A 13927-nucleotide genomic window follows, 5' to 3' on the forward strand; every position below is an offset into this window, starting at 1 on the left:
GTTAAAGTTGCATTGCCTCTGTTTGTAATCGAAGGGTTGAAGCTGTTTAGAGAAGTTTTCCTATTTGGGCCGAACTTGTCGCCTTGTCCTCATGTTGGATCAGATGAGTGGGTTTCCTTAGATCCTTTTTCTCAAGTCTATAGTTTTGCCTGTAGGATGATATTGCCTTGGGTACACTGCAAATGTCAAAGCCCAATGATAACAGCATAAGTATGTGAAAAGATGAACTACTGTTGTTTAAAATCCTACTCTCCTAGAACAAATGCTTTGTTCTTGGTGGGAGTTTTGTTGTTGTTGTTGCTGGGTTGTTTTTTTTTGAATGCCAGGAGTTGGCAACACCATATGTGTGGTCTCAAAATAGGGATCCTGGCTCCTGCAGCATAAATCCCAGAAAGATTATTCTCCTGGAAGAATCCCCACTAAACAAAACTACAATAAGGCAGGAGGTAGCCAGGCTGCTAGAATTAATCTCTGAAGGAAGTATCGAGCTTTTTGGTACAGAAAGAACTTGACTGAATAAGTTGCAAACTAGCCATGGGTTCCCACCCTGCCCTGAGAGCTCAGCCTGTGAAGATGAAGGAGAAAGAGATACTGTAGAGTTGGGAACTGAAAATATCAGATATTAGTTTTCACAGGGGTTAAAAAAATTCTAAGGAGCGGTGTAGTCTAATAAACAAAGAAGCAACTCTTAATGTAAGCTTCAACTTTTCCTTCTCATTAGTTACCATGAATCTGTTTTGAAACAAGTACTTCTCCTGATAGCTGGTTTGAAATTAATAAAAAAGGGAAGGGTTTTTAGCTGTCAATGACTTAACATGCTCATGATACATGGAAACAAGGTTAAATTGCTCCTTTCTCTCTACTACTAATAAAAGAAATATTGAAAATGAAATGCTGTTGCTTAGGAAGTGAAAAATGTCAGCCAAAACTATGGACATAGTGCTGAGAGCTGCTTATCATCTGGTACTTGCTGGAATGGGCATAATTGGAAAAGCTTAGTCAGTACCAAGAATTATTCTGCAGTTGTAGGCTTTCAGAATATATTGCATTGAGGAATATATGATCCCATTTCTGCAAGATAAAGGAGTCTTGGTTTAATAATATGTTTTTCAGGATTTAAATGACTTTGAGACTTTATTGGAAATCCTCTTGCCCTGACACTCTTTTCAAGCTCATCCTTCTTCTGCTCCACTTCACCTTCTGTCAGGAAAGAATGACAGGGGCTTTGTTCCTCAGGATGTAAGGAATGAAGTATCCAGAGCATCAGAAAGCACGTGGCAGAATCCAGCCTGTGCTGCAGGGAGACTGGCCTGATAATCGAGTGCCTGTGAACTATGTGGCTGACTGTGAATTGTAGTCTGAAATAATTTCTAGGATTTTATGTAAACTCTCTCAGGGAATACAAAATGTAACTTTATTGCAAATATAATATGAGGATCTTATGGGAAATGCGTGAAAGCAAAATAATTTATTTTACTTCAGCAGACTCTTTATTCTTGTCTTGCAGAATGCAGAACCTTTCCAAGTTACTGTCCGAGAAGACAATTGTATCATTGTCTCCCTGGAAGCATCTGATGTGGTGAGCTCGTCCTCTGTATATGTTGTGAAGATAGCTGGAGAATCCAAGAACTACTTTTTCCAGTTCGAAGAATTCAATAGCACTTTACCTGCCCCTGTTGTTTTTAATGCCAAATACCATGGCCTGTATTACATAGTAACTCTCTTGGTAGTGAACTCAAATATGGTTTCCAAGTCAGCAAGATCAATCACTGTGTTAACCAGTAAGTAACACTTTACTCTTTTTTTCTTCTGTTTCTTGTCTTTTTGGGGGAAGGGGGTTGTTCCCCACAAGTTCTTCTTATGGAGAAGGTTGGGTGTGTTTGTGGGTTTTTTTCAGTAGGTCCTGCTTGTGTGTAGGATGCATCCCTGTGTAAGAATAGTAGGGAACATATCTTGAGAAGGTTTGAGTGAAAATTCACAAGGTCTGGGCAAGAAGAAAGGAATGCCTGTAGATTTCCCCTGGCTGACCATTCCTGAACACTGAGATGTAACGTGCTGAAATAGTGTGATGGATGAACCTCCTTTTCAGATTTTCATCCTAAATCCTTCGAACCAGGAGATCTAAAAATCTAGTACAAGGCATGAAAAGTGTTGACTGACATTTCAATGTAAAGCACTCCTGTTACATGGTGAAGTTTACTCGGTCTTAAATGCTATAACAATGTTCTTTGATTGCTAATATGTTGAAGCAGTACTAAAAGTCACCAAAATGTAATAGTAGTAGTTTGTCTTTTACTGCCTCCAGGTACATTGTTCATGGGGGAGATGTGGGATTTTGTTTGCTCTGTCATCATGCAAAGCAGCACAGATTTCTGTGTGATTCCAGCTGTGTTTCTGGCTCCAAGATTGCTCCAGAACTGTTTCCATTGCCAATGTGAAAACAAGTTGTAGAATATAAAATGATTTCTTCATCTGGAAAATGACAAAAATTTATTTGGATGGAGCAAGACCAATTTCCAGATTTTTGTTGTTGTTGCTGTTGCTAAATGGCACCTGGGAATCTATGGGTGGTTTTAGTTGGTTTATAGCTGAGGAATGATTATGATTTTTTGTACCTCTGTTGTTTTTTCAATGAGGAAACATCATCTGCTGTAATAGCATTCAAAACCTATTAAAGTAGACTCATATGTTATTGAGTGTGCCTGAAATTTAGGACTAACGAGATTTTACATCACCTATATATTCTTCAGCCTTTCTTTGTGTGCTAAAGTTGTGCAGTGTAGAGGGCAACCATGAAGAGTACCATGGGAAAAATATCATGTTGTTGGGTAATGAAAGTCTAAAGGCATATGTGCAAGAACATCTGTGCATGGTGAACAACTTCAGGGTTTGTAGGCAGCCTGAATGTCCTCTTCTTTGACTGCTATAACCTTGCATACAAAATAATAATTCTAATCCAATTTCCTACTTTACATTTGTTTTCTTCAAAGAATATGATGGTAGCATCCAGTGTCACATGCAACTGAAAAAAAAGAGCCTCAGTATGCATTTTTAGCGGGTGTTGAATGCTGCATTTGCAGCTGTGCAACAGGGCTCTGCTCTTTCATTTCCAGAGCCCAGAAAGGTCTCTGGTAGCAGGGAAAGTGTGATCCAAGATGACAGATGGTATACACACTTCTGTGGAATCTCTGAGGGAAGAAGGAAGCCGACCAAAGCCAACCCCAGCCTTCCCATTTCTGGTTGAGGGGATTTCCTCAAGGTGTTCCTGAAGAAGCGTGAGGCTGATGGCTCCAAGGGGCATATCCCTTGTCTCTCTCCCTCCTCCATATCTTGATGGTGTCCTTCCTGACGGAAAGAAGCCCACCCCTTTTCACCACCTGTCTTATGTGGGTGTGTGCTGGCAGCATCGTGGGGTTTCCTGCTGTGGCCTCTGCTGCTCACCCACACCTTTGAAGGACCAATGATTTTGGCAGTCAGCCAGCCCTGCTTGGGGAATCCATGTAACAAAAAGGGAACAACGGGTTTCTCTGGTTTTGTCTCAACAGAAAGACAACCAGATTCACGGAAAAGAAACCACATTCCTGCAGGCAGCATTGAAGGATGCTTTACTGAGCATTAAAAGTAAATTGTGGGAATTTACTTTTTACTTGGAAAGGGTTCAATCTCCTGCGTAATATTTTCTGTCGGGCAGAGTGATGAGTGCTGGCTCTCATGTAGCAGCCTCTGCTACTAAGACAGTTCATCTTTTGGAGCACAAGGCTACAGCAATGAAAGTAAATTTGGAATGAAAAGACAGTGTGGCAGGGTGGGATTTTTTAAGGCATTTCAGTACCTTTCAGCTTTTGAGAAGAGATCTTAAAACTCCTATAGCGACCACTGGCTTCTCCTACAAAAATTCATGAGGTGATAGTTGGTTTGGGGTTTTATTTTCCTCTTATTGTTATTGTCCACTGCCTGTTTTACATAATTTTATGACTACTAATTAACTTGATGTTTTTTGGCAGACAGTAATTAGGATAGTTTCATATTTTATTTCATGCCTTATGCTCTCTCAGCCTGTTTAGCATTCTTGTTTTATTTTAACCATGCAAAGACATAGAACTATCTAATTTATTCCATCTATATCTTACTCATGAAATAATGGCACATTGCAGCTAACTTCTATGACTAAATTAATTCCTGTTCTAAGTTCATTGATATCAGGAGAGCTTTACCAGTGGCAGATTGGCCCCATTCATTACACTGGTACAGAATAAATCAAGCAGGATAGCCAGTGATGCCAATGTGGTTATTCCCAAGGCTGTACTTCGATTTTCACAACAGTTTTCTGGGATGTTCTGATGTCTGCAAAGGAAACTGTGCAGGGAAATGCAGTCTTTCAACTTGGCCATATGCTGCAGATCTGAGCAGTGTGTATTCAAATTGAGCAGGTCAAAACGAGACCAAGGTCCTTCAAAGACACTGGCTACTTAGAAATTCGGTGAGAGTCATGAAAGACCTCTGCTTTCTGATGGTATATCTTGATGACATTTCCTTTCTCCTATTCACATCTCTCAGCAGTATGCTACATCTAAGCAAATTGGCAAGAAATGACTATGTCTCTTCACAGGTTGAAGCTTTTGAAGAGAAGACTCCATTTGAGTAAGAGAAGACTTGTATTACCCCTTAAAGGTTTCTGGCTAGAAAAGCTTTTAAAAGCTAACAAAATATATATTTATACATTATGTCTGTGCATATATAGATATATACGTGTAACTATAAATACATATATGTGTGCATAAATATGGACATACAAAAATATAAAATAACATTATATAAATATACATATAACATAGAATTATAGTATCATTTAGATTGGAAAAGACCTCTAAGATCAATGAGTTCAACCATTAACCTAATACTGCCCCGCTAGCCCATGTCTCTTCAACAGTGCTGAGTACAGGAGCATGATCACTGCCCTAGTCCTGCTGGAAACACTATTTCTGATCCAAGCCAGGTTGCCATGTTTAGGATTGCCTCAACTGAAGTGAAGCATCTTGCACTTGGACTTGTTGAACTTCATAAAGTTCTTATGGGCCCACTTCTAGAGCGTGTCCAGATCTGTCTGGAGGGCATCCCTTCATTCTGTTGTGTCGCTGCAGGCTTGCTGATGGTGGACTCAATCTCACTGTCTTATGTCATTGATAAAGGTCTTAAAGAGCTCCAGTCCCAAGGCAGAGCCCTGAGGGACAGCACTCATCACTGGCCTCCAGCTTTCTGGAAGTGTCTATCCAGCCAATTGCTTATCCACCAAATAGTCCACCATTCAAATCCATATCTCTTCAGTTTAGAGATAAGGATGTCATGTGAGACCATGCCAAAGGCCTTACAGAATTCTGTAGGTAGGTAGTACTGAGTCCAATTTGCTGAGTACAGCTTCGCTACAGAATCAGAAGAAAAAGTGCTATTTTGTGCTCAAATTCCATGTTACTGGTTTCCTATCTAAGAGCTGAAGGCACGCTCTCCGTTCATATCATCCTTCTTATGTCACAGGTCAGGAAGCAATGCAAGGATGTGGGCTGTGCTCAAGCTGACAAAACCCTTGGGCTCTGTCTCAGTTTAATGAGACTGAAGTGTTTTGCTAAGGAGGATGAGTTATGAGGAAGACCAAGCTCCTCTCTCTAAGCGATTGTAAATCCGAACTTAAGGGGCTCCAACTGAGGAAGTATGGAGAAAGAAAAAGATAACAGCCCTTTATCAAAGGATATATGTGTACTGGCAGAACAGAAAGAGAACGCAAAAACAACTAAACAGTAATCTTGCACCCAAAGTTCCCTACGAAGAAAACAGTTCAGTACTTTCCGCCTTTTGGCGCAATTCTAACCGCGGTCAGCAGGAGGCACTGTTGGGCTCTGGTGGAAAGGGGAAAAGAAGGGCTTTTCCCACAGACTCACACTGTTGGCAGTTGGCTCTGGCCGGGATTTCCCCCCCTTCGTAGACGGGCACAAGCCACTGCCAGCATGGGAGCTGCGGAGGGAAGGGGCGGTCCCCTCCCCCAAAGGTTCCTTCACAGAAGGGCCAAGCCTCTCCCATGAAATCTGAGCAAGTCCAGGCTGGGGGCAGAACAGGGCGCAGGAAAATGAAAGCAAACTGGGGCCGGAAGCAGCCAGATGACCTGGCTGAAACCAAAATGAACTTTGGAACCCCTTCACACAAACACCCTCCCTGAGTCAGGGAAAAAGCGAAGTGCCTGCAGTTTCCGGAGGGGAGAACAAAAAAGCCCTCACCATCTCAGTCCTCCCCAGGTCTTTTGAGGACCATCAGCTTGGAATGTGAGTCTGCTGGCTAGTTCTTTTGTGTGTGTCAATCACCCTAGCCAAACCACCCTCCCCCTCCCTCATTCAACATCTTTCTTTCACAGTGATGCAGGGGAAAGAAAAATTCCCCACTTGGTTTTTAGAACAAGTAAACCTATGACAGGCTCTGATAAGACATATTGCAACAAATATCTTATCCTTTGCATTACAACAATCTGGACTACAAGACCTAAACAAGGAAACCCTATAGTTTGTGGTCTTTTGATTAACATGAGAAAGCCCTGAAGAGACAAGCAGAACATAAATTTAGAAAAGGCCCAAATTAGCATGGGAACCTCAAATGTTAGCATACCTACATGAATATATGACATGCACACAAGGACATGATCCAAGACAGCCATCATGGCTTCACTAAAGGCAAATTGTGCCTGGTCTTCTGTGATGGAGTGACTGCAATGGTCAACAGGGGAAGACTGACTGTTGTCACCTACCTACAGGAGAGAACCTGAAACCCTGACTACCTTTTAAAGGTTCCTGTGATGATTTTCACGAGAATAGTCATGTGAATCACAACTGTCCTGTCCAGATTCCTATGAGTGCAATTGTATTGTGCCTATCAAAGTGACTTTCTTTCCAGTCTTCAGTCTGGACAGTGTTAGAAGTAGTTCTAGTATCTAACACGACTGTTTCAAACCTGCTTTCCTATTCTCTTGGACCTTTGGCTTTTCAAGGAGAGTGAAGTAACTCCAAAATTTTTATTCATTTAATGTGTTCCAAAAGGAAAGTTCCACATTATTGCTGATTGATTTCAAAGTAGTTTATGAGAGAAATAAAGAACATGTCTGGGAAATAAGTGACTGAAATTCTCACTCATCCTCTATTTTTTATGGAGCCCTGTTTTATTCTTCCCAGGGTGACTCATACTCATATAGCCTCAATTTTTTTTTTCAAATTCACAGTCAACTTTTCTTTTTGTTGTGAAGACAGAAGAGTTTGTAGATTTGAAGGAATGGGGGAAGCAGTCAATTGAAAAGCTATGGTGTGCTGTAGGAAAAATGTATCTCTGCTGGGAATTGGAGAAATCAAGATCTGAGGATCTCTGATGGTAATTAAGAGCAGCTCTGCCTGACTTTTATTTTAGCTGATGATTCGGAGGTTTGAGTGGTAAATGTCTCATTGTTTCAAAAGCTGATGATTCCCTACATACATCACTGTAAAATATATTCCCTTTAGGGAGAGTTCTGCCTCAGTGTCTTCTACAAAAAATATTCTCCTCAAGAGACCAACAGGCCTGCTGCCTGCAACTCTGATCTCCAGCTCTCAGCAAGTAATTGGCATTAGACTTAGTTAATGCTCAGTTGTCCTTGTGCCAGATGCTGCAGGAAGTGATTCAGCAGGTTGAATCCTTTCCTCTGGCTTGTTAATGGATCAAAGTTGTTGAACTAGGAGCTTCAGAGGTTGGTTGCTTTTTCTTCCTCAAAGGATGACATGAAACATCTTTAAAACGGCTGGTTATCTGTGGCAACCCTAATTTTGAAACGTAACTCAGAATAGCATCTAGGTCCATTAATACTCAGGATTCTCTAGGAAATAAATCATGTTATCCTCTTTTTAAGGTTAAAAAACCTCTCTATCACAATCAAAGAAACAGAAAGAACTGCAACCATATGATTTCCTGCTGTAATTTCCATTGTAAGGATGATCTAAATGACTGGCCTCAATCTGTTCAAGAAAAATAGATATGCCTTTGCTCTTGTGATAATATTATTTTTTAGTTTTATATCACCTTTTTATTTATCATCCTATGTGACCATGTAGAAATTACACTATATACCATCAATGTTCAGATTTTCACTTATGTTCCCTTCCATAAGCAATAGCACATGGTATCTCTTCTACCTATCATAACTTGAACATTATGTTCCCAAAGTATTAAAAAACCAGCTTTTTAACCTCAAAGGAGGTTTCTTTCAGCAAGAGGTAAAACAATCCTAAAGTTTACAGCGTAATGGAAGCTTTACCCTGGCTGTGACTTATTCCCACTGGTCATATAGATACATAAATAGTGTCATCCCGGGGAGAAAATTATATAAATCACAACTTCTTCATGTGAATAAGGGGGACTCCTGTGGGAGTTAGGTCACTCCATTAATGGGGCATCTTTTTTATAAAAGTCACAATATGGAGATAAATAGTGATTAATCTGGGTGTGAGTGTGAGAAGCAAGAGAGTTGATCTCAGTCCCATTTCAGCCACCCATATGTAGTGCTTGCATCTAAGCTACAACAATAATAAATCATTAATTCAATCTGTAGAGTGACACAATCTACAAATATTACAAACTAATTTATTAGGATTGAAATACAGTGCTTATTTTTAATGTAACCCCCAGCCACTCCTCCCCTTCCCCAAATTGCAAATATTGATGTTTCTGGCACAAATTGAATGCATTAATGGAGGATTTAGCATCCAGAATTTTCCAAGGCATTTGAGGAAGATGTTAGGTGCATTTATTATGCTTCTTGTGTAATGCAAGTTATATACTAAATGCAAAATGCTGTAAGGTCCTGGAGAAACAGAGAAGCTGAATTTCCAATAAACAGATGAAATGGGAAAGCAGTTGCTACAGGAGCAGCAGATTCTGAGACACTAAGAAAAAAAAGGCAAATTTAGGTCTTGATCCTGCAAGCTTATCTGTGTGTGTAAAAATATAATCTGCAAGTCTAAAAATAAAGAGATTGTATCTGAAGAAGTACCTTAAACAAGCTATTAGAGGGACACTGAAATGGTCTAGGTCCCTTCTGTAATATGACTTCAATGTAGTACAGAGTGTTTATAAAGCCCCAAGTATTGTATTTATCTGATTCTATAATTGCACCTTATTTAGGTTATTTCTTGGGAACTACTGAAATCTGTAACAAGCTGGATCCTAAATACTGGAAAATGTAAAATTAAAAAGACCAGACTGTTTAATTATAAATATAGATAGTGAAGAGTGACATTTCACATATCCTTTAATTTTAATAACCCTAGGAGCAGTTAGTAAGTGAAAAACAGAACACGATGGTTATCTGCTGAGTGTTCTTTTAATTTCACAGTGTGCAAATAGCTTTTGATGTGAAGATTTGGTGCCAAAGGAAGTAAGATAATGGAAGAATCTTTAAATTGCATTATATTACTCATGCTACTCTGCTAACATCAGCCATGAGCAAGGAGAGGATAGTGAGTGGAAGATAACAACACGAAAGAGAGTCTGTGGTGATTACCACTTAATTCAATTATTGGTTAATTAAATCAAAGCATCAGGAGGAAAAATCATTTGGATTAAAAATGAATATAGCTTCCATCCTTTATTTGATTTGTTGTAGGAAGGAATAAATGGGGTAATTTAATCACTGACATAAGAGAGTTTCAGTAATTCTTTCGGAAACAAGACCTCAGATGTGAGTGAGACAGCAGAAGAAAGCCCAGGGCACACCCACTAACATGAAAGACGACTGCATGTAAGAGTTGTGCTGTTTAGAGATGGTTACTGACATTTAAACTACTGTCATGTGCTGTGTGAGCTGTGATATGAACCCTCTGGTCGTGTGGATAGTCAGACTCACTATTTATTTTGGAATAAGCGATGGGAAGAGTCTTGGCAGAAAGAGGAGGCTTTGTTTCCTGTGATCTGCTTTACTCTTATTTATTTCTAGGCTCTTGTGAAATGTCAGTAGGATTTTCATAGATCCCATCACTGAAGTGCCTGTTAGTGTCTGTGAGATTGGGATTTTCTGTTTGTGAGTGGTTGATGTACAAATATACTGATATATACTGGATGAAGCTAATGAAGTGTCTTGGCCATGAGAAACAGTTTAAAAGTCCCACACCATTTCATTCCCATGCTCTGACAAAGTTAAATGTGACAACACAACTTACTTCTTAAGACTTGGTGAGAGATTCTGTTTGCATCTGTGGTTTCATTCCCAGTTGTTTTTCTTCTCTGCTTCTCATCACACTGGAAACTTAATGCTGCAGTGAAAACACTGTGCTGGTCATTGGGATTTAGTTTTCTCTCACATTACAGTCTTACTTTTCTATCTTTGATTAACCTATTCCACCCTCTGTGGGGTAATTCCCCTTTTGATACTGATACTGGTCTTCCCTTTCATCTGCTCTTTCTCTTACCCATCATGACTGTATGCTCTTTGGGGAAAAATATTTTAGTAGTTTTTCTCCAGGGCAGAACTTTGAACTCAGATGGGTCCTCCAAGGCCATGCTAATCAATAGCCTGAGTTTTGCAGGCACACTTGCTACAGTGTGCAAGAACTAAATCAACATGCTAATATTTGTAAGAATGTAGGCATAATTACATTAAATATCTCTATTAAAATATGTTAGTATGACAAATTTCAACCAACGGTATAACCTTGTTTTGGATATCTCCTTGTCCCTCTTAACCAGTTGGGTTGCTGTCATTTTTTTCTTGCTGAGGAGACCATCAAGCAAAAAAGGTTGGTGGGAGGGGTTTTGTGGTTTTGTTTTGTTTTGTTTTTTGGTTTGGTTTGGTTTGGTTTTGGTTTTTTTCTTTTGGTGGCTAAAGAAGGATGAATAAAACTGTGACTCTCTTATTTTTAGCAACAGTCCAAACTCCCAGCTGCAGTGAATTGACATGGTTTTCCTTAGCTCGTGGAGCTACACTGGTCTAGATTCCACATCACAGGACACAGGGATGTTTTACTTACTTTTTGTAGCCTACCTGGCTCAGAGTTCAAAGCTCTAAATTGTCAGTGCCTCACTTACCTCCTTTCTGTGCACAGGCTTTCCCTGTGTCCTCCGGTAAATCATTTTACTTCTCTGCACCTCAGTTCTTCATCTATTAAATAATGGTCATGGTTCTGCTATATTTTATAGAAGTTTGATGTGGATAAATATGTTGAAGATTGTGGCCCTCTCACACAGTAAGAATGGAGACTGTGTAACTACCCATGAAATAAAGGAATGTGTAGATAAAATAGAAAATCTTCCTTCATGCAGCTTCCTTTGGCCATTACACTGATAAGTTTCTCAGTTAATCTTAAAAGCTTACATTTATGCCAAAGTCACAAGCAATTTCAAGTGTTTTGTTGTTTTTCTCTCAGCACTTTTACATGATTGGCAAGTATTAAAGATGAAAATCTTTCTGAGGTGATGACTGTGAGTGCTCTAAATAATAAATGCTATATGTCAACCTTATTTTTTATGGGAAATACAGCATTTTTTCTCTTAAAACTTAAGTGTCAAGAACATAAATTACTTTGGGGGGAAGGTGGACACAGAAATATTGGCTTTGACAACATCCCGAGTAGCTTTTCCCTGGACCTCTGTGAAGCCCTGAGGTAGCTTTAAGAGGGCTGTGCCATACCTAGCAAACCCATTTATTTCATTAATGGTGTATGTGTGTGATGAACTCAGTTTGTCTATTAATCTGTTCCTTTCCTCCTTTCTTTTCCTTTTGTTTGTATATCCTTTAGAACCCCTTCCTGTGAGCAATGTTTCTATCTATGATTACAAACCATCTCCAGAAACAGGAGTATTGTTTGAAATTCAGTACCCAGAGAAGTACAATGTTTTTACCAGGGTAAATATAAGCTATTGGGAAGGAAAAGACTACAGAACAATGCTGTACAAAGGTAGGAGAAAACTATTCCACTAAAACTGAATGCTAACTCTGCTGGAAACACTTTAAACAGTGGTCTTGGATGTGGTGTTGACATGTATTGTTTATAATGATTTATATTTCTGGTAATGTTTTATATAATAGTTTTTGTATAATGAAGTAAGGGGTGGGTCTTTGATTTGAGCTGGTATTTTCACTTGGGATTCTTAAACTTGTTATTGTCCTAGTTCTAGTGATATTTCCTTTCTTTTGGATTTTAGAGGAAGACTTGGTGGTCTGGATTTTTTTAATCAGTCTGAAATCAACCTGGAGAGGCATCCTCAATTTCTAGTGCTTCCAAATTAACATGTACACTAAAATCCAAAAAGTAATTTCCACCATTTCTTTTTATCTTCCCTGCAATTCAAAAGAAAAGGAAAAATGAAAGAAACCCAAATCTCATTAGGAAGGAGACAGATACATTTTTGCTTTCTAGATATGTTCATTGAAATCCCTGGATTTTTGTGTCAGTTGAAAGCATTAAAAAAGATCCCAGTCTCTTCCCTCTGGCCAAGGTTTCCTGTCTGGTAAACAGCTGATAGGAAAGCTTTGGGATGCCACAGAGCAGGGAAACCCATTCAATATGCCTGATTCTTGGCACAGGATCTAAAACTAGTTGTTCTGTATCATCATACAATGACACAGTGCTAATAGTACTATGCTGTATATTACTGTAGCATTCAGTATTGTCCCTAAGCTAATAAACCATGCTGGCTAATATAAATTTCAATCTTCTTAAAATAATCTAATCAAAGGCAATCAATTTAACAGTCTAGACAGTCAGCCTAAACAATTTTAACAACCAATCTAACTACCTAAATGATCTAACAAGAGCAAATTCTGCTTTCTTTTTTCATTTTTTATAACTGAACTCCCTTTTGCCTGTATAGCTTCATCACAGCATCTGTCTGAGAGATGTAAATGTGACTGTCCTGTGGGAAGCACCCTGAGGGGCAAGAAAGACCCACATACTCTGTGGGCCCTAAAACCCCAAAGGTTTAACATTGCATAGTGGCAGTAAAATGCCTTTGAGGAATCCAGTATGTGCTGAATTGAATTTTAGGCACTGAATTAAGGCTCCCAGAACAGAAGACTTGTCGCTGTAAACTCCCTTTAAAATCAGCAGAGGGAGATAAAAGCACCTCCAGACAGAGGTCAGAAAATTTTGGCGTCTCTTTGCTTCGATACAAACTGGGTCTAGAAGTCACATTTTCAATGCTGTGAAGTGTCGAAAGTTAGGAAGGGCAAATCTGGACCACAGCAGAAAATATAGGTGACCTCTTTCCAGAGAACAAAAGGGATACCAGCAGTAATTTTTATCTTCTACAGCTAATAGATGGTTCCAGGGGCTATAATGCTAAAGCTGCTGACAAACAAAAAAGTCAGCCTAAATTAAGAGATTCACTAATCAGCTTGCACACTCCTTCCCAAAGCCAAATAGCCCTAAGCAATTTTTCTTCAGGCCACACGTGCACTGACAGTGGATGTGAGCAGAGCCCTCAGTCCTGCAGCCTGTGCTCAGTTGCATGTGGATGCTCCTTTGAACATCTACCCTGAGCCTTGTGCCTCAGTCAGCAAAAGACCAAAGAGGCTTTTGCGTGCAGCAGTTAAAGGTCTGCAGGAACTGTCAGATGCTCTTTGAGATATTCAGTGTCATGTGGAACAGGTTGCCAGATTCAGTTCCCCTGCCTGTGAAAAGTAGTTCATGTTTCTTGTGCTGGGCTTTTTTGTCTTTTTTTTTTTTTTTTTTTGGTAGCAAAGGGGCTTTGACAGCCAGGAAAATTTTTGGCAAACTGAATTGTTACAATTTCATGTCTCAGAGCAGGCTGAGCAATGTTTAAACATCTGAAACACTGCCAGGTCAGCATGTGCAGTTGCATTATCAGAAAGTGAACATTTGATGCATTATCCTCTATTTTCCTTTCTTCTTTTCTCTTTAAACCTTTTGCA

General features: G+C 39.5%; 1 protein-coding gene across 3 annotated transcripts in view; it reads left to right on the forward strand.

The window, feature by feature from the left end:
- Positions 1-13927, forward strand: part of PTPRO (protein tyrosine phosphatase receptor type O) — a 154465-nt gene that overhangs the window by 85539 nt on the left and 54999 nt on the right. For all 3 annotated transcript variants that reach the window (XM_064654359.1, XM_064654360.1, XM_064654361.1), the window contains exons 2-3: positions 1508-1781; positions 11793-11951. In XM_064654359.1, the coding sequence (XP_064510429.1) occupies positions 1508-1781; positions 11793-11951 (433 nt within the window). The remainder of the gene's footprint in view (positions 1-1507; positions 1782-11792; positions 11952-13927) is intronic.

The sequence above is a fragment of the Pseudopipra pipra genome, chromosome 5 (assembly GCF_036250125.1).
Source record: "Pseudopipra pipra isolate bDixPip1 chromosome 5, bDixPip1.hap1, whole genome shotgun sequence".
Lineage (NCBI taxonomy): Eukaryota > Metazoa > Chordata > Aves > Passeriformes > Pipridae > Pseudopipra > Pseudopipra pipra.